At 53.0% G+C, this 25,480-nt stretch overlaps 1 protein-coding gene across 3 annotated transcripts; it reads left to right on the top strand.

The window, feature by feature from the left end:
• The first annotated feature begins 377 nt into the window (after window positions 1-377).
• On the top strand, window positions 378-24,207 carry OXTR (oxytocin receptor). Of its 3 annotated transcripts, XM_070576675.1 has the most exons (4): window positions 2,345-2,558; window positions 3,159-3,231; window positions 3,376-4,414; window positions 19,525-24,207. In XM_070576675.1, exons 3-4 carry the CDS (start codon window positions 3,496-3,498, stop codon window positions 19,770-19,772), a joined length of 1,167 nt encoding a protein of 388 aa, XP_070432776.1. In that variant the 5' UTR covers window positions 2,345-2,558; window positions 3,159-3,231; window positions 3,376-3,495; the 3' UTR covers window positions 19,773-24,207. The 3 variants fall into 3 exon arrangements, with proteins under 3 accessions (XP_070432777.1, XP_070432775.1, XP_070432776.1); XM_070576674.1 differs by having other exon boundaries at window positions 2,319-2,558; window positions 3,159-4,414; XM_070576676.1 differs by having other exon boundaries at window positions 378-4,414.
• Window positions 24,208-25,480: the final 1,273 nt, after the last annotated feature.

The following is a 25,480-nucleotide window of genomic DNA, read 5'->3' on the forward strand; positions in this document are numbered from 1 at the left end:
CCACATGGAATAGTTAGTTCCCCAAACGCCAGGTACACCTGGAACACCTCTGAGAAGAATGCCTCTTCTCTTTGCTTCCTGGAGAACTCGCTCTTGAGCCTCAAAATCCGGCTGCCTTCTTTGTGGCGACTGTCCACCAGGTGCTTGCCCGCACTGTGCCAGGCCCGTGTGGGCATTTATCATTGTCACACTGCAAATATGTGAGTGCTTGTCTCCCCAGAGGTTAGAGGTCAAGGGGTGGGAGCACGTTTTATTCCTGTGAGGACTCTTCAAGGGGACCCCTCAGGAAATAGCATCTCTCTCCCCTGCCTGACCTCTGCACATGCTGAGGAATAAAACAAAAGAGAAGAAATGGAGAACAAACGGTCCACTTTTTTTATTTTTCAGATGATGGCTAAATGAGAACTTAGCTTTTGCGTGAGACCAAATGGTCCTGCTCAGTGAATCCAGAATTCGGCAGTCTGACCTGCCCTGCACAGGCCACTCGGGACCGGGCAGGCTCCCCCGTGACGGGAAGAGCCCAGCCCTGGAGAAGGCACCCAGGAACCTGCTCCCTGAAGCAGCTCCCCTCCGGGGGAAAGGGGGGCAGGCCGGGCCCTGCAGGCCAGGTGGTCTTCTTCCCGATGTTACCCATCAGGGGCGCCCCCTCCTCATCCCACCACAGAGTCAGGCAGATGTGTTTCACCCCCTAGAATCAAGCTCGCAGATGGCGAATTCAAATGCCAGAAAACCAGAGGAATGAGATCTCAGAGATGAGCTCTCTTGACCAGCCCTCTCATTTTACAACAGGGAAACTGAGGCCCAGGGAGAAGTTCAAGTTCACCTAATCCACCTGAGCGGTCTGTAACTTTAATCTGTAATTTGTGTGACAGATACTATTAATTAATATTATTAAAAACAAGACAAAAGGCCCAAAATGGAGTCACTTATGCTAAGCCCCACATCACCAAATGGAAACTTGACTTAATTACAGTTTCGGCTCTCCCAGAAATGGAAGCTTAAACCAGTCAATCAGGAACCGCCTGTCAGCATGAGTCAGGTAAGTGGCCTGACGGACCCCTGCCCCCTGTCAAGGGAAGTGACCCCGCAATGAGCAACCTGCTTTTCTTCCTAGCATGACTTCCTTGTTCCCACTCCCCTCTGTGTATAAGAGTCTTTCATTTTGTACAGCTCCTCAGGGCTCCTTTCTGCCTGCTAGATTGGATGCTGCCTGACTCATGAATTGTTAAATAAAGCCAATAAAATTTTACAATTTATTCAGTGAATTTTCTTTTTTAACACTATTACGGCACAACTCCCAAGGGCAAGAAGAAGACAACTCTTGCCTCTCTCCCCTTCCCAGCATTACCAGAATTCCCAGGCCCATCCTGGAATGCCCGCTCACCTTGAACCCTGGGACCAGGGCGGAGGTGATGGTCTGCCCCTGGGATGTCTTGGCAAAGGGCTGTAATTGTGGATTCAGGAAACCCGGTCCTGGGCTAACTCAGTTCTCTCCACATAATTAAAAGAGGTAGAAATGAAACGTCAGGAGGAAACATGCACTTGATAAAACTTAAAGAGCCCTGTCCATTTTTGAATCCTCACTTTGCTTTCCTGCCTTAATTCTTGGCCACTGTAAATTATTTCAAAAAACGATTTTAGAAGAGAAAAGGAGCCAGGAGTGAAAGAAGCGCCTTTAACATTCCCCCTTTCTTTGGCATCATTTAGGATTTTAATTTTCAAGCATGGCAAGGAGGCAGAAATGGCTTCGGGCGGCAGAGGAGCAGCATCACGTTAAAATGAAGACAGATTTCTCTTTTTCCTTGAGGTCTTCTCCTAAAAAGTGCCTAAAAAATGAAGACCTCCCCCGGTGCTGATTAGAACAGAAGGCATTTCTAATTCCTCACGAATGGGAAGAGGAACTATCCCAAAGCAAGGACTAACTTGACTCAACGCTAAATCCACTACTTCAAGCTCCTGGGAGAAAAAAAAAAGCGCTGAAATTAACCCGTTGTTTGGGAAATATCCCCGAAATGCTTTTGTAACTTCATCACCAACTACTCAGGGGGAAATACTGCTCTTTAAGCCTCCCTTTTGCCCGAGAGTCCAGAGCTTCTAAACCAAGAAAGGAAGAAAGCAAGCGGGTTATTTACGAGCGCCTCCCTCTCGCAGTTTTAAGCCGCTGTGCACCGAGCCTGCTTGTCACCGCTCCGGGCCATCGCCGGGCGAGGCGACCGGCTCTGCGGGGCCCGGCGGGTCGGCCTTCCGCGTCCCCTAGCGGACGCGAGAGGTGGTGCGGCCCCGGCCACCCGCCGCAGAAAAGCGGGCCACCAGGAGACAGCGCCGCGTCCGCACGCTGTCGGCTGCACAGCCTCAGCGGCACCCCTGCTCGCCTTGTGTCCCCATCCAGCGACCAGTCAGGCTGTGAGCGAGGGGAGTCCAGCCACCAAGGCTCCAGAGTTGGAGACCTCAGCATAGTAGACTGGGTGCCGCCTGGGGCCACCCCGACCTGGGCCGGGAGCGCACGCGTCTTTGCAGCCGTCCGCGACGGTGCAACTTCCCCAGGGAGCCGAGTTTAGGTCAGCCTGCGGGGCTCGGTGCAGGGAGCTGGGTCCTGCGCGAGGGTGGACGGCATGGCTGGGGCTGGTGGAGCCCCTGAGAGACGGTGGGGGGCCTCGCTCTCGTGGTTCCTGGAGGCGCGATTGGTGCTCCGAGAGACTGTAGAGTGGCTGCTCAGGAACAAGATGCGGAGCCCTTGACTGTCGGGGCCAAGACGCGCGTCGGGGCTGCTGGGCTGGGGAGGACCCCCGCGGGAAGATACGGGGAACAGCGGTCGAGGTCGGCCTCCAGGAGGGACCGCCGGACTGGGGCTCCAGGAGAGCAGCTGTTGTGGAAGTTCGGGGTGGGGGGCAGCTATGCATTTTAGAAACAGGAGGTTGGAGGGCGATGACCCTGGGCTAGGGTTTCCCAGGCAAGCGGCTGTTTGGGGATCTCCGGAGGAAGTAGTCGGAGTAAGGTTTACTAGGAGAGGTGGCTGGTTTGGAGGCCTCGCGGGAGGTGGCTGTGCTGAGGGTCCGGGGGGCGGAGAGTTACTTTGGGGATGCCTGGGGGAGGTGTCTGGCTTAGGAGTCCCAGTCCCGGAGGAAAGTGGCCGATTATGACCCTCCCCTCTCCTTCAGTGGAAGCGACTGAGTATCTCGAGGAACCGGCGGTCCGGGAGATTCCCGCTCATTTCCAGCGGCTCTGAAGGAGGTACCTCAAACGGGGCTTTCCGGGGTGGCGGCTGAGCCCCTAGTCCTACAAGATTTGGGGTTCCTGGGAAGGGGACCACAGAGCCGCACGTGAGTCGGGAGAGAAACGCCAGGTCTTCTCAGGACCCTCGGGGGTTTGTTTCAGGGCCCGACCCCGCAGGTCCGTCCGCGGAGTCGCCGGGAGTGTAACCCGAGGAGCCCCGCCCCGCCGCGCCCCGCCTTAAAGGTTCTCCGAGGCCAGGGGCGCACAGCGCCGGCCGCGGTCATGGAGGGCGCGCTCGCGGCCAACTGGAGCGCCGAGGCGGCCAACGGGAGCGCGGCGCCGCCGGGGGCCGAGGGCAACCGCACCGCCGGGCCGCCGCAGCGCAACGAGGCCCTGGCGCGCGTGGAGGTGGCCGTGCTGTGCCTCATCCTCTTCCTGGCGCTGAGCGGCAACGCGTGTGTGCTGCTGGCGCTGCGCACCACGCGCCACAAGCACTCGCGCCTCTTCTTCTTCATGAAGCACTTGAGCATCGCCGATCTGGTGGTGGCCGTGTTCCAGGTGCTGCCGCAGCTGCTGTGGGACATCACCTTCCGCTTCTACGGGCCCGACCTGCTGTGCCGCCTGGTCAAGTACCTGCAGGTGGTGGGCATGTTCGCCTCCACCTACCTGCTGCTGCTCATGTCCCTCGACCGCTGCCTGGCCATCTGCCAGCCGCTGCGCGTGCTGCGCCGCCGCGTGGACCGCCTGGCCGTGCTCGCCACGTGGCTGGGCTGCCTGGTGGCCAGCGCACCGCAGGTGCACATCTTCTCGCTGCGCGAGGTGGCGGAGGGCGTCTTTGACTGCTGGGCTGTCTTCATCCAGCCCTGGGGGCCCAAGGCCTACGTCACGTGGATCACGCTGTCCGTCTACATCGTGCCGGTCATCGTGCTCGCCGCCTGCTACGGCCTCATCAGCTTCAAGATCTGGCAGAACTTGCGGCTCAAGACGGCGGCGGCGGCCGCTGAGGGGCCCGAGGGCGCGTCGGCGGGCAGCGGGGGGCACGCGGCTATGGCCCGCGTCAGCAGCGTCAAGCTCATCTCCAAGGCCAAGATCCGCACGGTCAAGATGACCTTCATCATCGTGCTGGCCTTCATCGTGTGCTGGACGCCATTCTTCTTCGTGCAGATGTGGAGCGTCTGGGACCCCAACGCGCCCAAGGAAGGTAGTGCTGGCGGGGAACCCCCGACGAGGGAGGGGGCGGGGAGACGCCCGGGTCCTGCTGCCGCCGCACGTCCGCGGATCTGGGGGTCTTCCGGGGGAGAAGCGGGCTTTGGAGTCCTGCAGGGCTGGGTTGGAGTCTTGGCTCCATCATCCCCCCGGCTAAGTGATTTTGAGCGTCACCTCCCTGAGCCTCCAATTCCTCTTGTAAAGTGGCAATAATGATAAAAGTACCAGTTCTCACCAGGCGGTAGGGGAACCAAATGAGAAAACGCACGGAAAGTATTAGCACAGTCCTTGGGCTACATGGGGTGTGTGATTCTTTACTATGGACGGGAAACAAGTTCAAGTGACTCGCCGTCTCCGTGGTTCGCGAGTAGTGGGCGTACCTTTCAAACCCGGGCCCCAGCTCAGCTCCTTCCGCTTTAAGTTCAAGTCGGCCTGAACCCGCGGGGTCTGGTTTGGATAGGGGCAGCGGGAGGTGGGCGATTCCATTGTCTAACCAAGAGCTGAGAAGGTGCTGGGAGGGGCGCCCTGGGGATATGAAGACAGTCCCCGAACCCGCTCGCCTAGTGGAGAGGTGAGTGCCCCAGGTGGTGGCGGGCAGGTGCGGGGGCTGGGGGTGCCCCGGGACCGGAGACGTCGCTCCTGCGGAGGGGGTGGGGGGTAGGGGCCGGTAAGGGAAGGGAGGCGAGACGCAAACTTTCCACTTTGCCGCGGGAGGCTGGGGGATTTCTGTGGGCGGGGGACGCGGCCTCCAGATGGAAGGACTGCGGAGTCAGGGTGAGGATGGCCAGGGGCCAGTTGTCAGAGTCGGGAGACCAGGAGAAGAGGACAGAAGGGGCGATCTGTGAGGAGGGAGCTTGAGGGAGCAGAGAGCGCCTTGGGCTCCGGCGCTTGTGGCTAGCCCGGGGCTGGGAGCTCCAGGCCGATTCGCCTCCATTGCCCACAATTCCAGCAGCTCCTTTGCAAAGAGCGGGAGGGCCGATCCGCGGTGGTGAATGACGGACACCTCTGGGTTGCCGCGAGCACGGAGCACTGCAGTGGGGTGCAAGCGACTCGGATGCTTGTAAGAAAAGGCCAGGGGTTTGCTTTCCCCTTCCTGCCCCGAGAAAGCACAAATCTCCCTTTATGGATGTCATCGCTACTGCTCCCAACAGTCTCAACCACCACCGTCCCTGGAGGCTGAAATCGCCTTCGTTCAGCTGGGTAACTTTACTTTGCTCTCTTCCAGAAACCGCAGACTCCTGGCTTTATCCCGCCCTCCCAATTAGCCTAGTATTTGCCTTAGTGGCCTGGGCGATTATCATTCAACGTTTATTGAGCACCTGTGGTGTGCTGGCCCTGGCGGGGTCATTCCGGGTGAGGATCGCTGTGAAGACTCAAGGATAGCCAGCCTGGCTTCCTGGTGCAGCCACTAGTCACACCTTGCGGGGGGGCGGGGGGGGGTCAGGGGTTCAGAGAGGGTAAGGCACTTGCTCTAGATCACACAGCAAATTGGAGGCTGCCTAGAGCTGGGGTTTCCTGCCCTGCCTACTCTCCCCCACAGCTGTTTCTTCCTGCTCCATCAGGCCACACCGGTTTCCTGGGCAGGATCCTAAGAGATACTGGACCAGGTATTGAGGTGCTCAAACGCCAGCCCTTGAGGAAGTGAGACCGACACCCCCTTAGAGCAGATACTGGGGGGACCTGGGATGTAGTTCTCCATCCGGCCCTTACTAGCTGTGGGACTTTGGGTGAGGGGTCCCCTTCTCCCCCTTGACCCTCTGTGCCGTACTTCTAGAACGAGGACATCAGAGTGTTCAGCTCATCCATCCTGCAGCTCTTCTGACTCCTTGCCCCCTGCTATCCCCACGCCCCTCCCATTCATTTTTCTCTGGTGATTTTTCTCCCTCCTCCCTTCCCCCACCCCTCCTCGTATGACTTCCTGTTGTCCATCCTCTTGTCTGCTCTCCTCCTTCTCACTTTGCTCCCTAAAGAACAAAGAACGAGCACCTATGATCAACTCACACGGTGTAATCACCGAGTGAAGTTTTGATCTTTTCCACACTTTAAAAGTACGTCAAACAGTGATTTTTGTGTCTTAAAAATAAGACACAGGAAGAGAGTGAGCGAGAGGCAGCTCCCAGCTAAAGTGGGGCCCAAGGCCTTTGGGTACGTGTGGCTTTCCCGGGGTGAGAGGATTTCCCGGGTGAGGGTTTGTGGAGACCGGCTCCTGCTCGGGCTCTGGGAGCGGGGAAAGAGCCTCAGGTCCCATATTCCCTTTGCTTCTTTCCCGGTTAGAGGAAAAGGTGGGTGTCGCTTGAACACCCAGGTCACCTGGTTCTCCTGGGCATTCTGTCCTGGGTGTTCTGAGTGCAGATGCAGACATAAGGGGCCTCGTGACCCACTGCTGCCAGCACCCTCCTCCCCCTCTTGCTGCCAGGAGCCGTGCCCAGTCCACGTGAGAGGCCCATCGAGCACAGAGGACATGGGCTCGGGCCACCAGCCTGGCCAAGTCATGCCTCAGGGCTGTGGGGGTCCAAGCGGACGTGGGCTCAGCCAGAACACACACCCTGTGCCTGCTTGGCATTAATTTGGATAATTGCAAGAAGCAGCCTGGGCCATCAGAAACAATGGTGTTTACGATCACCCAGGAGACATGACTCAATCTAGAGGCTAGGAAGGAAGAAAAGAGAGACACGCTCCAGCAACTGAGAGGTTTTGATCATCGAAGTGGAATTAATGTGCAGCCCTGGCTTTCCTCTCCCAGAGGAGGGAAATTCACGAGAGATGCAAAATTTCTAGATCATGGCCCCTTGCTCTGCTTGTCTCCTGTGGAGCAGAGCCTGGAAGTTCAAGGAGCCCTTTGGGAACAGCGTGACATTCTTCAGGGAAGCCCAGGGGCAGAAAGGCTCAGGTAGAGGCAGGATTGGGGCAGCCGTGCGGTCTGTTCCTGCCTGTAGCTTCCTCGTGAAACCTCTGGAGGACAAGGAGCTACTTAGCCACGGGCTACAGATCTGGGCTGACGTGTGGATGGAGGCGTCTCCTTGCCTTGGCTAGTGGCCTCGTGGCCCCCCCTGGACTCTGAGTCCCTGCCTCCATTAAGGTTCCCTCTCTCTGATGTTCTCTCGAAAGCCACATGCTCCTTTTCCATCTCTCTCCTTGACCGACCTCTTCCGCCCGCACAGCTGCACTCATCAAGCGCCGCCTTATGGATTTAGAGCTCACCTTGATCCAGAACACTTTGAGGTGGGGCACTGAGATTCAGCTACTGTGGCACGGTAAAGGGGCTGTAAGGAAAGGGATGAGGGGAAAGGATAGGGAAATTAGAATATTATCGTAACAGTGATAACAAAGGCACTGGGTGCAGAGGTGAGCCGCACGTGGGGCTTCCTTTTCATCAGAGCCAAAGAGGAAAGCTCTCGATTTCATTATTTCCATTGTTCAGAAGAAAAAACAATGAGAGAAGAGAAGGGGAAGACGAGGTCGTGGTAATTTAAGGAGCTCCCCCTCAGGAGCAGCCCCAAGCCGCTGAGCCTGGTTTGGTGGGACTGGAGACCGAGGGCAGACGCCCTGGCAGGTTTTGACGAGCCCCGAACGTATCCTTCAGAACCAGAGTCCGCAGCCACAGCCTCGGCACCAGCCTCCCCTGGAACTCGGTGGGATTCGCTTTGCTGCTGGTCCCAAGGACTCCGACCCTGGGGTGCTTCTGAGGGAGCAGGTGAGGATGACATGGTGTGACCTGTGGCACCTAGGGGCCACGTGACTAATGTCACTCTTCCCCTCCCCCGCCCCCTTCTGCTTGTTAAAAGTTCTGTTTGCATTCTTGGGGTTGACTTTGAGCATCTTGGCAGTTATTCCTGAGGGAGGAGGTGGACATTTTTCTCTCGAGAGCCTGGGTGCCGGGGGATGAGGTGGAAGGGGAGCCTGCTGGACAATGGGCAGTGTGTCCGGGGAGGTGAGTGTATGGAGGGGAAACTCGTTAAGCCAGGGAGGCAGATGAGCCTTGTCAGAACAGGGACGCCACCTCTCTTGTTCACTGGCATGTGCCCGGGCCTAGCCCAGGGCTGGGCACCCATTAGGAGCTCAACCAATGCTTGTTGAGCAAATACATGGGATTTGGTGAAGAAGTGAGCACCCCATCACTGGGGGCAATCAAACATCTGTGGGGGTGTTGTAGCAGGAGGAAGGTTGAAAGACATTGCAGGCCTAGTTTTAAGTATTTCCTCATCTGAAAATGAGCTCCGCAGTCCCTCCCAGTTTCTTTGGAACTATGGCCTCTCCAGTGTGGTCTACCCACCTTGCCTTTCCAAGGACCCCATGCCCAAGGTTTGGGCGGGCCGGGCACCTTGGAGGGGCCTGCTCTTCTGGTGACCCATTGATATGGAGAGCTGTGGGGGCAGGTGCGCCTGAGAAGATTGAGCAGACGTTCTTGGCCAGGAAAAGCTCTCAAGCTTGGCCTTTCTGGGTATAAATTGCAATTAGGCCGACAGTTAACCAACCACCGTACTCTTGTCTGATTGAGCAATTGGGAGTTCTTTTATGTTCTTGGCTCATGTAATGTTTTCCCGTTGAGTTTCTGCCCCAAGGTGACTTTACTTTTTTTGTCCCCACCCAAAGTTTTGGTTAATAACAGCACAAAAAAATCTGTTGAGTGAGGCTTTGCTACATGCTTTTCCCCATCTGATGGATATCTGGCTGGGTGGGGAGGTGGGACAAGGGGTGTGGGGAGGCCTTGGGTCTGGAGCAGAGCAGCGTGGAAAAGGCCTGCCCCTGGCAGCGTCCTGCTCCCTGGGAAGCGGGGCTGGGCCTGGGCTGTCTGTCAGCTGCCTGAGGGGCTGACCCCACCACCTTGCACTGGAAACTGTTGGAAGTGGAGGGAACCCCTCAAGCTCTCTCCCAGGGGCTGGGGCAGGGTGGGAGCTGAACTGTGCTCTGGCAGGCCCCCAACATCAAGCCCCGGGGAGATGTACTGGGAGGTGGTGAGAGTTCCCGTCACAGGAGATTCCGATGTCGAGAGGGGCAGGTCACCTTGAAAATGCCGGCCTGGTGAGGGGCCGTGCAGGAGGGCAGTCTCTGGCAGGAGACGACCTGGGTTCAAATCCCAGCTCCACCACTCACTCAACAGGGCTCTTGAGCAGGTCACACCTCTCTGAGACTCAGTTTCCTCATCATCTGCCATCTGTGTGGTTTGGGACAAGTCTGTGGGCCTCTGTCCTTTCCATCTGAGCAATGGGCTACCACCTGAGGGTGGAATACAGCCCCGCTCTGGGCTCAGCTTCAGGGAGGTGATGGGTTGCACCATCACCACCGCTTGTCGAGCGCCCAGCCGTCTCTCCTCCTCACCCAGCACAGCCAGGTCAGGGGGCGTTCTCCCTGCTTACAGATGAGGAAACTGAGTCTCAGAGAGGCGTGACCTGCTCAAGAGCCCTGTTGAGTGAGTGGTGGAGCTGGGATTTGAACCCAGGTCGTCTCCTGCCAGAGACTGCCCTCCTGCACGGCCCCTCACCAGGCCGGCATTTTCAAGGTGACCTGCCCCTCTCGACATCGGAATCTCCTGGGCACTTGTTAAGAAGCTGGTTCCTGACCCCACCCCAGGGCCTTGCACCCTCTCTGTGGCCTAAACATCCCCACTCCTGGGCTCTCTTTCCCACAACACCCGGCATGCAGCCACCCGGCTTCCCGTCTGCTGATGGCACTGCCCCCTCAGTACTCTGGGTCCCGTGTCCCTTGACTCTCGCCCGCCCCCTTGGAGTTCTCTGATCCACCATCCCCTGCCCCCTGCCTCTCATGTCGATCCCTTCCTTTTTCATCACCTCCTTCCTGGTTTGAGCAGAGCTTCCTCGGCCTCAGCACTAGTGGCATTTGGGGCCAGGAAATCGTTGTTTTGAGTGTGGTGGGGGGAGGGCTGTCCATCCTGTGTGCTGTAGGATGTTTAACAGCATCCCTGGCTTCTGCCCACTAGATGCCTCTAGCACCCCCCTCAGCTGTGACCACAAAACTGTCTCCAGACACTGCCCAATGTCCCTGAAGGGGCAAAGTCGAGCCTGGTTGAGAAGTGCTGGTCTAGACCCGTGGTGTAGGCCTGGCCCCCACCACATACAACAGATGCGTCACCCTTGTCACCTCTTCCCTGGGCTCTGGCCATTCTGCCTGGTGCACCCCAGCCAGGCCTGAAGACTGCCACTTCCCACTGCATCCTTTTGCTTTGCAGCCATGCTGACACTGTTCCCACCACAGGAATGCCCACCCCAGGCTCCTCCGTGGGCGCCATCCTTCAAATCTAAGTCCAGTGTGTGGGCTGCTCTGTGCAGACCCTCAGGGATCTGTGAGAATGATGCTTCCGGGAGCTGTGCAGGGCACAACCTGAACAGCTGGACATGGCAGCCTCTTCCATGCCCACTTTCCTGAAGCCATCCCTGTTCCCCCAGCTGGAGGTCTCCTTTCTCCTCTGACCGCCAATGCATTCGTTCTACAAGCAGTTACCCAGTGCCTCCCGAGTGTCCTGTCCACACAGCTCCTGCTTTGATCTGTCAATCCTCCAGCAAGGAGAGTTTGCAAGGAGCCCTCCTAGTCCCTGGCCCACCCGCCCGCCCTCCTGTGGCCAACAGGTGGCATATGCACCAACGTGGGACAGTCAAGCCAAGGCTGGTCACAGAGTTCTGGGTACACCCACAGACCTCAGGGAGGACACCCCCAGTTTCTGCCAGTCTGGCATTGGCGTCTTACGACCCAAGGTGTAGCCAGATGGAGTGACCTGGGCAGTTGACCCAACCTGCCTCGAGCTCACTTTCCTGGGGTTAAGAATGGGGTTTAGGTTGTGGGGAGGGTGGAGTGTGCTGGGGGCACAGTGCCTAACACAGAGTAAGCGCTCAATAAATGTTGGCTTTAAAAAAAGAGGGAGCAATGTCGAGACGTGCCAGGGTCCTGGGGTAAGTCAGTGCAGTGGAGGAGCAGCATTTTAGCAGAGGGCGCAGTTTCAGGTGAGGGGTGGTGGCGAGCCCAGGGTGCTGGCAATAGGAGTGGTGGGAGGTAAAGAGGAATTAGGGCCTCTCCTGGAGGAGGCATCAAGAGGCAAGGTGGGAGGTCCTAGCCCTGGGTGTTGGCAACCCAGGGGGACCCTTGTATGAGGGGTGGGCAGGACCGGGGTGTGACCTGGTGGTTTCCAGCGTCCCAGCCCCTGATTCCTGGCCACTGAGGAACAGCCTCTGCCAGGCCTCCTGTGTGCTCCGCCAGGAGCTGGCACTCCTGATTCCAGGTGCTCCAGGACCATGGGCCTCTGCCCTCCACAGCCCATGCTTGCACCGTAACGGTCACTCTTGCTCATTCTGTTTCTCTCTCTTTCTCCCCGCCTGACCTTGGTATCTGAGTGCGGACTTAATTTTCCTAGAGGGAATTTCATTTGGGTCCAGTCATCTTGTTAGGAGCCCATCTCCTCCCGTTAAGCAGGGAAATTGTCTCTCTGCCTTTCCAGTGTGTGGTGGCGCTGGCTGATTTATCAGGACTTCCTGTCTGCTAATTTCATGCTTCAGTTCAATTGGATCCCTTATTGAACTGTTTCTATTTTCCAGTCTCTGCTAGCAGCCAAGGACAGAGCCACAGAGGGGACACAGTCCCCAGCCACAGATTGTAAACATAAATTAAAATAATAGGAAGGAATGATGCTGTAAGAGAGAGATTTATTTATCAAGTACTGTGAGTGCCCCAGGAGGCATTAGTTGATTCCCTCTCCCTGCGGAAAAAATCAGGAGGGTGTCAGAGAGGAAGCAACATTTGAAAAGGGTTTTGAAGGATGAGTAGGAGCTGGCTATGCAAAGAAGCAGATGCACATTCCATGTTGAGATTATTGGCAGTTATTTTATTATCTTTCCTCCTCCTGGACGGATACTTCTCAAACTTCAATGTGCACACAAATCATGTGGAGGGATCTTGTTAAAATGTGGATTCTGATTCAGTGGGTCTGGGTGGGCGCCCGAGAGTCTGCATTTTTAACAAGCATCCAGGTGCGGCCTGTGCAGTGCCCATGCAGCTGGCCCACTGACTACCCTTGGAGCAGGAAGTCTTTAATATCTTATCTCTTTTACCAAAACGTGCAGTTTGCCTTTATCCGTATGGCCCAGATTGGCTGCAGGGCCCTCTTGTTCCCCACAGGGTAGAGAAGGGCTGGTCGTTCGCAAAAAGGCCCCAGCTCGTCTGCTTCCAGAATGTGGTTGTTCCTTAGGAGCACGACACGGCATCAGGGTTGAGTAGTGCCATAATAGGAGCCCATCTCAAGGTCTGTAGCCCACACATTTGGCTCCTAATCCTGACCATAATTATGATACATGGGGCAGTCACACGTCTGATTTTTAGAACAATGCCAATGTTGTAAAATTGTGGTCTTTTCAAAGAAGGCGCTCTGTAATACATGTTAGTATTCAATCTTTATATAAGTGTACATTCAAAAATCATTTTAAAAAGGCCTTCCATAGACCACAACTCCCAAATTCCTACACAGCTCTGTAGGAATAAAGGACTTAGACTGGAATTCCTGAGCCCCAGGGAAGCAGGCCTGATTGGGGTGGTGAGGGGGTGGGGTGGGCCTTGAACCAGTGATGGTTTCTCGAGGGAGGGCCTCCTATAGCTGTTGATTTGGTTCAGATGAAAGATGTCAGGCGGCCATAAGTCTTTGAATTGCATGTGAAATGCACTAGTTGCCTTGGGAACAACACAGTCCGAGAGACCATGGCCAGCTGCCCATCAGCTGTTCTGGGCTAATTTGGGCCTTCGGTGACGGGGATGGGGACAGGCAGAGGGAGTGCCGGGAAATCCGAATGGGGAGTTCTTGGGGCTTGAGTAAAGCAGGCCCGTGGGCGGACAGCATGCTCAGGGCATACCGTCCTCGTCCTCGGGTGGCCCTCGGCCGCCCACCCCTCCATGAATCACCGTGCTGTGTGGAAATGGAGCCTTGTTTCTGTCTCCAGGGGGTAAAATTGCCCAGCGGGGGATGTTTGCTTTTGACTTGTGGCCATTTCTGCTCATGTCTCTGCTTCGCCCGTAGGAGGCCCCACTGGAAGATGACCCCTCGTCCCCAGCCCCAGCCTCGGGCCCGCCAGCGCCTCTCCTAAATGCTGCCACGCCCCGTTTAATAGCATGTCTGTCTTGTACTTCTCTCTTTCCCATCTGAGTTCGTAAATCCCTGAGGGCAGGTCCCCAGGGCCAGCTCAGTGGCTGGCACCGAGTCGAGGAAAGGATGCGGGAACATCTGATTGTCATCTCCCGCTCCTCCTCCCAGAATGCCCTGCACTCGAGGCCGGGCAGGTGTGAGGGTTGATCCCTGGACCAGGGCCTCTGCCCGCCCGCGCTGCTTGGCAAGGACCAGGGGGAGCAGTGTGCTCCCACGCCGGCCTCCGTCCTGGGGGAAAGGTGTTACTTCTGTGGGAGGCGAGTGGAGGAGGCATGACCAGAACTGGCTCTCCCAGCGGAGACCCTGAGATCCTGCTCCCTCCCGAGGTGGCAACCACCTTCCCTTCTGGGTTTCCTACGTCACTGACAGAGTAAGTTTTTCCAAACTGGACTCTTTAGAGTTCCTTTGGTGTCATGTAATCCAATCCCAGGGCTCTGGGCTTTGTTTTGTCTTTTTTAACTTTTGAAGTCATGAAAAAAAGGGGCAAAGGACCATTTCTGTAATCAACCTGGGATCAGGAGTCCCTATACCTTGGGCTTTAAAAAATTATACAGTTGATCATATCTCATATCCATTAATAATAATAATCGAATAAACATTTTCCCATTCACAAAGACCTTTTATGCTACTTCTTCCCCCAATTTTCTCAAAGTCCTTTTGAGTGTCACCTCCACTTTACAGTAAAGGATATTAAGGCTCAGATAATAGATGTGACTCAGAGAATGATTAGGTGGGAGGGGGATTCAGACCCCAGGAGTTTGCCTCTGAATCCTGTGTTCCTGGCTCCTCCCTCCCCTCTCTGAGCCGGGGCTCCCAGGTCACCTCCCTGAATGGCTCTGTTGCCCGCCTGGCCTCAGAGGAGGAGCTGGCTGCAGACCACACCTTCCTGTGAGGAGTCGGGTGGACTGTGACTTCCAGGTCCTCCTTTTCTCCGCACTGACTTCATGGTCGCTCCGCTTTGTGGAAAGTATGGCGGGGGCCAGTCTCACAGGGAGCTTGGGAGCTGGGATGGCCCTTCGGAGAAGCCTGAATGAAGGCAAACGGTCAGATCTTTGCACATTTGCGTGGAGCAGTCATGAGACATGGGCTCCCCTGGGACGGGGTGTTACCCTCTGGCCAAAGTGATGCCCTGGGATGAATGCAGCTGTGAGCCTTCGCCCCCAGCTCTCTGGCCAGTGGGGCCGAGGGACGATCCTAGAGCTGGGCCTGAGCGTGTGCACCAGCATCTGAGCAAAGCTGCCGGCTCAGCTTGAGGCAGTGTCCCCCAACTCACTTTTCCAGTCAGTGTCTGCCGGGCAGCTAACCAGGGGTGGCTGTGTTTTGAAAGAAGACAATCAATAAGGTAAGGATTTCAGTGTAGAAGGAGACCAGGAGGGTGGCGTGAGCCTAGAACTTCGAGCTGGAATGCAGGTGAGCAGGGAGGAGAGTGGACGATTTTACAGAGTAGAGAGACAGCAGCCTCTCCCAGCTGGGATGTCCAGGCTCGGCTGTGAGCTAATTCAGGATCTTAGCCCTGAAATCTGCAGGGCAAGATCAGATATTGCCAGCACCCCAAGGAAGACGGAATGAGACAAGAGCGTTCCTATCCGATGCTCTGTGATTGTTTCAGCCACCTTGACTTTGTGGAACCCAGGCATCCCCCTTGCCCTCCCCAAAGATGGCCCATCCTTTCAGTCTTAAACCCATCAGGAAATTTCAAGCTGGGTGAGAGGGCAGACCAGTTCCAAAGGCTACACTGGTGGTGGGGCCTTGTGAGCCAGCACAAGAATCTACGTAGAAGCTGAACCCTTGGCCATGCACTCTGGCTCAAGAGCCACATTGGACAGACACTGCCAAATGGCTGTGCAGCTTCCAGAAGCTCAGCCAGTGGGTCCTATGTCCTCTGCCCCACTCTAGGCTGCCTCAGATTCCAGGACACAGCCCCGCCCAGGGAGCAGCCTCTCTCCATTGGTTCAAACGTGTTGGTGCTAACTATGTTATTGATAAGAAAAGTGACATTTACAGAGCATGTGCACATCATTGTGGTAATAACAATAGCTAAGCTTGATTAACTGTTTACTGTTGTTGACTGCTGGAAATCGTGGTGAGCACTTGGCATCCCATCTAATTGAACTTTGCAATGATTCTGTCAAGAAGCTCTTTCTGTTTTTCTCATTTCACACTTGGAGAAACCGAGGTTCAGGGACTTGGCCTAGAACACACAGGTGCAAAGTGGCAGAGCCAGGATTTGTGCCAGGTCCGGGTAACTCGGAAGCAGAGCCACCATCCAGTTCTGCTCCTGGTGGTGTGGGGAGCAGTGGGCTGAGCTGGCCCTGCGGTCGGCCCCTCCCCTTTCTGAGCCCTTTCCCACCACGTTTTAGCATCTGCGCCTCCTACAGCATCTAGGTCAAGGACTGACCAACTTTTTGTGTAAAAGGCCAGGCAGTAAATATTATAAGCTTGTGGGACATGAGGTCTCTGTAACAGCTGCTCAACTTTGCCTTTGTGGTGCAAAAGCTGCCATAGAAAATATGTGAATGAATGGGCATGGTTGTGTTCCAGTAAAACTTTATTGATAAACACAAGCAGCAGGCAGGCTTTGGCCCATGGGCTGTAGTTTGCTGGCCCCTGGCCTAGACCAGGAGACATTTCTGCCCAGAAGGAGGGTGATCTGATAGGAGGCAATGCATTTTCCCTCCCACGTGCACTTGGATTTTAAAAGCCTGTTGCTGGGGAGTGGGCAACGCTTAGCCTCCGAGGGGGCCTCCATCTGTTTAGGGAACAGGAACTTGCTCTGCGACTCTGTCCCTCTTGGTGTGATGGCCCAGCCAGCCTGTGTCCTTTCTTTGGGACTGAGAGGATTCCGTTAGCCAACCGACACGTGGGAATGCTGACCTCGTTTTAAATGGAATCAGACTTCACTACTTTCAGGTGGGAACACAGGGTGACTTGCTGTGTGTCCTTGGGGAAGGCGCTTCCCTTCTCTGAGCTTCACTTTCCTCATCTATAACATGGGGATAAGGCTGCTTTGAAAACTGTACTGTTCTGTGTAAGCTTGAGCGGTGAGTCTGATGGTCAACGTTGCTGCATTGTCGCGTGCTCCCGTGGAAACATCACCGTGAAATGCAGGGACGATGTTTTCCATGCTTTGTGCTGTTCCTGTTCTTCTGCAACCCTGTGAAGCCTTTCCAGCCACCAGAAAGGGCGATGTTGTGGCCTAAACAAGATCCAGTAAGTGCCGATAGCCGGTGAGGTGCAGTAAGTCACTCACCCGCTCAGAAACCATCAATGGCTCCCCACTGCCTATAGATTAAAGTTCAGACTCAGCCTGGATTCAAGGTCCTCCCCAGCCTGGCTCTTTCCAGTCTCTTCTGTGAAACTCCACTCCCCAACTCTGGCAGTGCCTGGATGCTCTTGCACTTTCTCACTTATGTGCCTGTATTCCTGTTGCTTCCTTCCTCTGAGACCCCCTCCAGAGCCCATTTTTTACTTCCAAAGAGCTCTCCTCCATGCTGATGGCTTGAAATTCTACCAGTGGGGACTCATATCTTTGAATGATTACGAGATTGCTAAATTTTAAAAAGTCCGGGTGTGCCCTTAGCATTTGGCAACTTGACACGAGCAGGTTCGGCTTAGCGAGTCATCCATCCCCCAGGAACCAGGCCGGTCATTCGCGTCTGTGGCCACCAGGTGGGGCAGAGGTGCTGGCTGTCATCCAAACTCCTCCCACCCAGGCTGGCCGCTGGGAGGTAGAAAAAGTCACGTGGCTGCTCGGGACTTCAATAACCGTTTACTTTTTTGTTTTTGATGTTCTTTAGGTTTGTTTGTTCATTTTTTTAAACAGGATAAATAAGTTAAAAGATCCAAATGTAAAGAGTGAGGCGAGAAGCTTAAAAGACCAGCTAAGCTTCTGCACAGTAACTCTGGACAGCTGGGGAGAGGTGGTCCCTTTCTGTCCCAGCGTGAGCTTCATTCTCGAATCTTCCTTTGCCCCATTTTCTAGCTTTATACACCTGTAGTCTGCCCTTTGTGTGTGGTAGTTGACTTCTCGTGCCTTTTTTAATTTAGACTTTTGTAAGATTTTGCCTCTTTCATTTTAGATGTTTAATGATGATGTCGAAGACATTCTATTTTTAATTTTGGTGATATTTCACTAGAATTTCTAAACTTAAATTCGTCTTCTTCTTACCCATCCAAATCAAAGCAAGTGTTTATTTTCATTCCCTTTTATAGAAAGTGAGGAATGCTGTGGCATTGGCTTTTTTTCCTTTCACTTTTCTGTTGTTTACTATTTTAGTCTAAGAATTGGGTTCCCCTCCTTTGCTTTCTAAACATTCTCTTTTGCACGATTTTTGGGTGTTGGTCTGTTGTAGCGTGCTTTGCTTTCAACAGGTGCACAAGTAACTAGGGCAGAGGTTCGAAGACTTGCATGTGCATCAGAATCCCCGGGAGGGCTTGTTGCAACGGACTGCTGAGCCTTGCCCCCAGGAGTCTGAGGCAGAGTTCTGGGGTTGGGCCTGAGGACTGGCATTTCTAACAAGCTCCCAGGTGTTCCAGGGACCCCACTCTGGGAGCCACTGAATTCTCTTCCACACAACCTCCCTCCTCCCTTTGGTGCACGCAGACTTCACTGACGGACACCTCTCTGCTCTGCATCCATGGTGGCGTCTGGATCTTGCAACTCCAGCGGCCCCGTGAGAAATCTTTTCCTGAATTTAGCTCTCGAATTCTGGAGTTATTTTTTGAAAACTTTTCGCTGAAAAGACTGAAGACTAGTGGATTTCCCCAGCCTTCTTGCAGTTACCCTCACTCATAAGGGTAAGGCTGGGGACAGAATTCTCGGGTCCCTCGTCTGCTGCGCGGGTTTCTCATGGGGCAGCCTGTCCTGCTCTGTTGGAGGGAGAAGTCTACCATTTGTCAGGTTTACGTCCATGGAAAGAAACCCAGATTTTCCCTCCCCTCTACTTGGAAGCACTTGGGAATTTTTCTCCCTCCTTGAAGCTTAAATTTGTAACAAGCAATGTCTCAAAGGTGATTTCTGATCATTAATTCTGCCTGAACTCAGTAAACCCTCAGTATAACAGCTTCGACACAGTTCTTGTGTGTCTTGTTGTCGTGCCGAAGCTGTGCTCCCAGGGGCAGCTTCGCAGAAATGCTCTTAGCATTCTCGCCTGTGAAGACAGCATACATTTTCTTGCCACCAAGCCTTTGCCTGGGCTATTCCTTCTGCCTGCACACTCTTCCTCGCTTCTCTGCCTGGGAAACAGAAACATCCTCCAGGGTCAGCTCCAGTGCTGGCTTCCGTGGGGCTGGCCGTGATTAGCTCTCAGAGCTGTACCCTCCTCAGTGTACCCACCTGACTCACCTCGTGCCCATCTCATGGTTCTGCTCATTTTGTTTTTGTGTCCCAGTGCCTCGCCTGGTGCCTGGCACATGGTTGTGATGGCAGCCACCATGTATGGGCACTTACTATGTACCAGGCACCCTTTAATCCTTGCAGCATTCCCGCGAGGTTTGGGTGCTCTTGTTATCCCCATTAAAGGTTAGGAAACGACAGTTTCTTGGGGAGTTAAAGTCATTTGTGGCTCTCGGGGCTAGAATACAAACTAGGTCTGGCAGGTCCCGGACTCTGCTCTTCGACACTCTGAATAGTAGGCACTCAACACTTGCTGGGTGAGTGATGAATGAACAGGTGGCCATGATGAGTACAGCTCCTGCTGGTGGAGGCACGCCGTGGGTGAGCTTTTGAGGGGAAAAAGGACAGGGAGCATCCCAGGGCTGGGCTGAGCCTGGGAAGTCTCGGGGGCCAGGCTGAGTGCACGGCCAGAGCAAGGATATGGAAGGAAGACCGACTTTGTCTCTTTACTACTACGTCTTGTGGCCCTGCACCGGGCACCTGGAAAAGGCTGGGCTCAGGAAATGATGGTTAATGCTCCAGCAGTGATGCTTTCTTCTCCTTTCTCCCCGCACCCCTGCCCTCCTTCCAGCCTCGGCTTTCATCATAGCCATGCTCCTGGCCAGCCTCAACAGCTGCTGCAACCCCTGGATCTACATGCTGTTCACGGGCCACCTCTTCCACGAACTCGTGCAGCGCTTCCTCTGCTGCTCCTCCGGCTACCTGAAGGGCAGCCGGCCCGGGGAGACGAGCGCCAGCAAGAAGAGCAACTCGTCCACCTTTGTCCTGAGCGGGCACAGCTCCAGCCAGAAGAGCTGCTTGCAGCCAGCCACTGTGTGACCAGCCTGGGTCAGGACTGCCTCCCTGGGCTGGGGTTGTGCTGACACGGACAGTCCGCCCCTCGGTGGCCATGTATGTATGTGTATAAGGTACCTTGCAGTTTGTACCCCTCCACACCTGGGGTAGCTTGAGCGGGGTGGGGAATTCTGACCTGGGAGGGGGCAGTGGCCTCCACGGTGGAAGGTGATATGGTGACTCATCGTCAGACCACCCTTGGGCCTCCCCTGAGCTCCCACAGGCACTCCTGCTACCCTGGCCCCACTGCTGCCCCTAGTGGGTGGGTTGCTTTTTTTTTTTTTTTTTTTCCTCCTGGACCTCTAATTTCACTCCAGTACATTTTTACTCCTTTATTCTGGGATCTTGTGAAAGGTGGTAAGTAAAGGATTGGTGACCAGTTGGGTGTGGAACCCTAGTGTTCTGAGCGTTGAGTCAGGAGTGGGAATGGGACCTCAGAGGGGGAGGGTGGTGCTAATGTCCTCCTGACCTCAGGGGGCCTCTGCCTTTGAGGGGACTGAACCTGGGTGCCAGCTTGTCAGAAGGGGCCCTAGGAGCAGGGGCTTCCGTTATGAGACCATTTGGCACAGGCAGCCGACTAAAACTTGGGTTGAAAATGTCTAGGAAGCTAATATTTAAGAAGCAATTGGTGAAGAAAAAGAAATGAAAGGCATCCAAATTGGAAAAGAAGTAAAATTCTCTGCAGATGACACGATTTTGTATATAGAAAATTCTGAGGAATTCGTGTATACACGTGCGCACACACAAACCCATTAGAACTAATAAATGAGTTCAGCAAGGTTGCGGAGGACAAGGTCGATATACAAAACTCAACTGCATTTCTTCTCACCATCAATGAACAATATGAGAAGGAAATTAAGGCATAATTCCATTCAGAATAGTTTCAGAAAGAATAAAATAGGAATAAATTTCATGAAAGAAGTGCAAGACTTATAGCCTAAAAAATACAAAATATTTTGAAGAAATTGAAGAAATTGAAATTGAAGAAGACTTCAATAAATAGAAATACATTCTGTGTTCATGGATCAGAGACTTAAATACTGTTAAGATGACAGTACTATCCAAATTGATGTACAGATTCAGAGCAATCCTATCAAAATGCTAGCTGGCTTCTTTGCATAAATTGATAAGCTGATCCTAAAATTCATATGGAAATGCAAGGGACTCAGAATAGCCAAGTAAACCTTGAAAAAGGAGAACAAAGTTGGTGAATTCAGACTTCCTGGTTTCAAAACTCCCTATAAAGCTCCGGTCGTCAAGAGTGTGGTACTGGCATAAGGATAGACATAGAGACCAAAGGAATAGATTAGCGAGTACGGACATAAACTCTTACATTTATGACCAGTTGCTTTTTGAGAAGTGTGACGAGAGAATTCAATAGGGAAGAATAGTCTTTTCAAGTTGTGGTGCTGGGACAACTGGATTTCCACATGCGAAAGAACGAAGTTAGATCCCTACGTCACACTGGATACAAAAATTAACTCAAAATGCATCAGACCTAAACGTAAGCACTAAAACTATAAAACTCTTCAAAGGAAACACGGGTGTAACCCTTCATGACCTTGGGGTAGGTCGTGGTTTCTTAGATAGAACACCCAAAAGCATAAGCAAAGGAAAAATAGATACACTTAGACCTCATCAAAGATGAAAACTTTTGTGCGTCAAAGGACATTATCCAGAAAGTGAAAAGACAACTCACAGAATGGAAGAAAATATTTGCAAATCATATACTTGTATCCAGAATATATCAAGAACTCTTACAACTTCATAATGAGACAACCCAATTTAAAAAATGGGCAAAATATTTGAATAGGCAATTTTTTATATCTTCTCCAAAGAAGATATACAAATGGCTCATAAACACATGAAAAGATGCTCAGCATTATTATTTGTTCGGGAAATGCAAATCAGAACCACAGTGAAATAGCACATCACACCCACTAAGATGGCTATAATCACAAAGACGGGCAATAACAGGTGTTGGCACAGATGTAGAGAAATTAGAACTCTCGTACCTTGCTTGTGGGAATGCAAAATGGTGCAGCCACTTTGGAAAATAGTCTGGCAGTTTCTCAAAAAGTTAAACATAGAATTACTGTATGAGCCAGAAATGCCACTCCTAAGTATTTACTCAAGAGAAGTGAAAGTGCACATATGCACAAAAACTCGTCCATAAATGTTCACGGCACCATAATTTATAATAGCCAAAAAATGGAAATAACCCAAATGTCTATCAATTGATGAACGGATAAAGAAAATGTGGTAAATCTATACAGTGGCGTATTATCTAGCTATAAAAAGAAGTAAAGAACTGATTCATGCTACAGCATGGATGAACCTTGAAAACATTACGCTAAGTGAAAGAACCCATTGCAAAAAGCCACAGATGATATGATTCTGTTCATAGAAAATGTCCAGAATGGGCAAATCTGTAGAGACAGATTATAGAATAGTGGTTTCCAGGGGCGGGAGGCTGGGGTGAATGTGGAGTGACTGCTAACAGATACGGCGTTTCCTTTTTGGGTGATGAAAATTTTCTGAAATAAGTGATGATGGTGCATGATTTTGAGAATATGCTAACAACCACTAAATTGAATACTTTAAAAACTAAAAAATGTTTACCAGCTGAATTCAGAGGCGGCCAGCTTGAAGGATGAATTCCTCGGCATCTTCTCCCTTCCAGAGCTGTGTTTCCCTAGGTGACCCACCATTTCAGAGGAATCCCATGATTTTCTTACTCAGTTTTTCTGCAAGAGATGGTGTTTCCAGTGTGGCTAGAAGTACCACCAGTGATCATACACCCATTGTGGTCCAGTAAAGGTCAAGGGATGTCTTGTGGCCGCAGACTGTTGTGTTTTATTTAGAAGAGCAATCCACCAAGGGTCTCAAAGGTTTTACTTACCTGATAAACATGTTCTCCACTGTCCTGTCAGCCTTGAGGTAGCACATGACCGTGTCCAGGAAATCCCTTTAGCCGTTAAATACGGGACATCATAGATCAGAGGTTTTCCGACTGGTACTGGCCAGCTCGATGGCACTCTGGGGCACTTTTTTATTTTCACACATATTTTTGGACTCACTGGGATACAGCAAGAGCACTTCCCAAAGCCACTGATCCGCTCTCTCCATACACACTTTCCTCTTCTCCCTCCACACTGCATGATACACACACGTGTGCGGGCACACACACACACATACACACACGCATGCACACAGTAGAATGAGCTAGGAGCGGGTAGGTGTTTAGGGAGAAGAGAGACAGGCACTGAAATGCCAGTGTTCAAAGTCATCACGTTTAGCACAAGATCTCCAGTGCTAACTGGAGACTGAGCACAGTGTCATAGTTGCACCCAGAGGCATTGCAGTGTCGCTGTGATGTGCACTTAGCCTGTCAACACCAGCCAGTCCTTGCTCTTTGGGAAGCTGACGGGGTGCTGGGTTGGGGTCCCAGTGCCCACGTACAGGACTGCTGGGACCCTCTGGGTGCAAACAGAGATGATGGAGTCTGCTGGCACTTGAGCCGCTCTGTTCACCAGCCAGAGATGCCCCGGGCTCTGCTGTTCCCAGGGGAGTTGCCATCCGAGCAGCCAGCAGAGGCCACTGGGGATCAAGGAGGCAGCGACTCACAGTAGCTTTTTCTGACCGGGGGCACAACTTCCCGAGAACCCTGGAGCTGCAAGGCGCTTGGGCACCAGAACCCACTAAGACGCTTTCCTCATTCTCTCCCTGTGAAAGCTCTGGATGGGCCTTGGGTCTCACTATGGTGCAGGAATCTGCGTTTTATAGCAAAGCAGTGACATTTGATTTCAGCAGCCCCTCCCCTCTCCTCTTGTTCTGGAGAATATTTTCACTGTCTCTTAGTCTTTCTCCGCCCAAAGCGTGGAAGAAGGAGTGCGGGGTCCAGAACGCTGCCTCGAGCTCAGTCGTTTCTGTGTTCCGTCCCCTGACCATGTGCCTGAGGTCTGCAGTCCATCTGGTCCCAGTTTGGGACCCGTTCATAAGCCTAACAAATAGCCCAAGGTGCCAGCCAATTGTAATATGCAGATTTTCTTCTGGAATCTTTCATTGTGCTAATGGTCAAAAGTGAAAAATGAACACTTGAAGACTCTGAGCCTTACTTTTAGGCCCTGGAAAGAAAGTCTGTCCCACACTTGGGTCTCTTTTTGGGGTGGGTCTGTGTGTTGTGCTGGCAGGAGGCTCCCTTTTACCAAGATCCTGGTCTCAAAGCGCTTGCCCTTTTGTATTTGATTGCAATGAAACGCCACTAAATGCAAAATGTGAATTCCTCGATTTGGTGGTGACTCCTGTGGTCCCCTCGTGTGCTCTGCCAGTTGGTGAATGATGTGGCCAATAATGAGATGTCTGCTTCATTAGCTGCTTTATAAAAGGTGCACCTAATAAACGTCTTTTTTTTTTTATACACTGCTTTGCCTTTTTTCTCCCTCCTGAGAACAGTGACCATGTCTGGTGGCTTGCAGACTTGAGTTTCCTTGTGGGGCTGTGGAGTTATCTGCCTGATTATGACAGAGGTGCATCGGGGCTGTTGGGGGAGGGGAGCGATGGGAGGAGGGGACCTGGTCCCATTGTACTCTCATGTGTCAGAGTTCTGTCAGAAGATGCTCTAAGACCCAGGAACAAGCCTCTTGTATGATAGTCACACCCACTGTGTGCCACAGTCATACTCTGGAGATAATGGGATTCTTGGTTGTCACCTGAAGGGACTCTAACACATATTTCTCCAAGTGGGATGGGGGGCCACCTGCAGAATCCCAGATGGGTTTGTGTTCATTCCTGGGCTCCCCTGCTGAATCACACTGTGCAGCCGGGGCCCGAACCTGCATCTTGAACAAGAGTCCCTGGCGATTGGATGTAGCGTCTGAGAACCCCACCTCCTCCACTGGCCCGTTCTCGTTACACCCTCAGTGTGCTGTTCAAGGGGATTTCTGGAAGGAACAGAACTCCTCAGACATGCATGCATCTAAATGTGTCCTTTCTCTGGTTCTTTGAACTCCATGGGTAATGGAGCACCTGCCATAGTCTGCCCTAGAGAAAGAGAGCGAGCTTGAAAAATTGGAGTCATGGTCAAATCAGGTTACAGCAAATGCCACAGTGGTGGGAAGTCTCTGCATGACCCAAGATTCCAAGTCTGAAACTGATGGCCTGATGATCTCAAGGGCTGTTTGAAAGGGCAGGCCCTTCCAGGAGGATGTAAGGAACATTGGCTTTATGCCTTCCCGGCAGGAGGAGCCTGGGCTCACTGAGTCCCCTGGCGGATGTGAGGAGCCCCCGGGCAGAGCCAAGAGCTGCTGACCTCTCTGGGCTGTAACTTTCTCATCTGAAAAAAACTAAGGGATGAATGAGGAAGTGTTCCGGAGGAAATACACTGCTACCTGCAGCTTATTTAAAAACGCATGGAGAAAGGTGAGCTTGCTGGGTGGATAGAGATGTGACAAAGCAGGAGCAGTAAAACGTAGATTCTAGAGCCCAATGGTGGGTGTATAGGTCTTCACGACAAACACTTTCAACTTTCCTTTGGGTTTAAAAATTGCATAATAAGACACTAGGGAAAACAAAAGTAGGTAAAATTTTAGAGGTGAAATGAACATTAGAGATCATTTTATGGATGATAAAATTGAGGCCAGAAAAGCCAACTAGAAGGAGAGGCAGGAGGAGAACCAAGGCTGCCTGTGCCC

This window comes from Equus przewalskii, chromosome 15 (genome assembly GCF_037783145.1).
Source record: "Equus przewalskii isolate Varuska chromosome 15, EquPr2, whole genome shotgun sequence".
NCBI classification, from domain to species: Eukaryota; Metazoa; Chordata; class Mammalia; order Perissodactyla; family Equidae; genus Equus; species Equus przewalskii.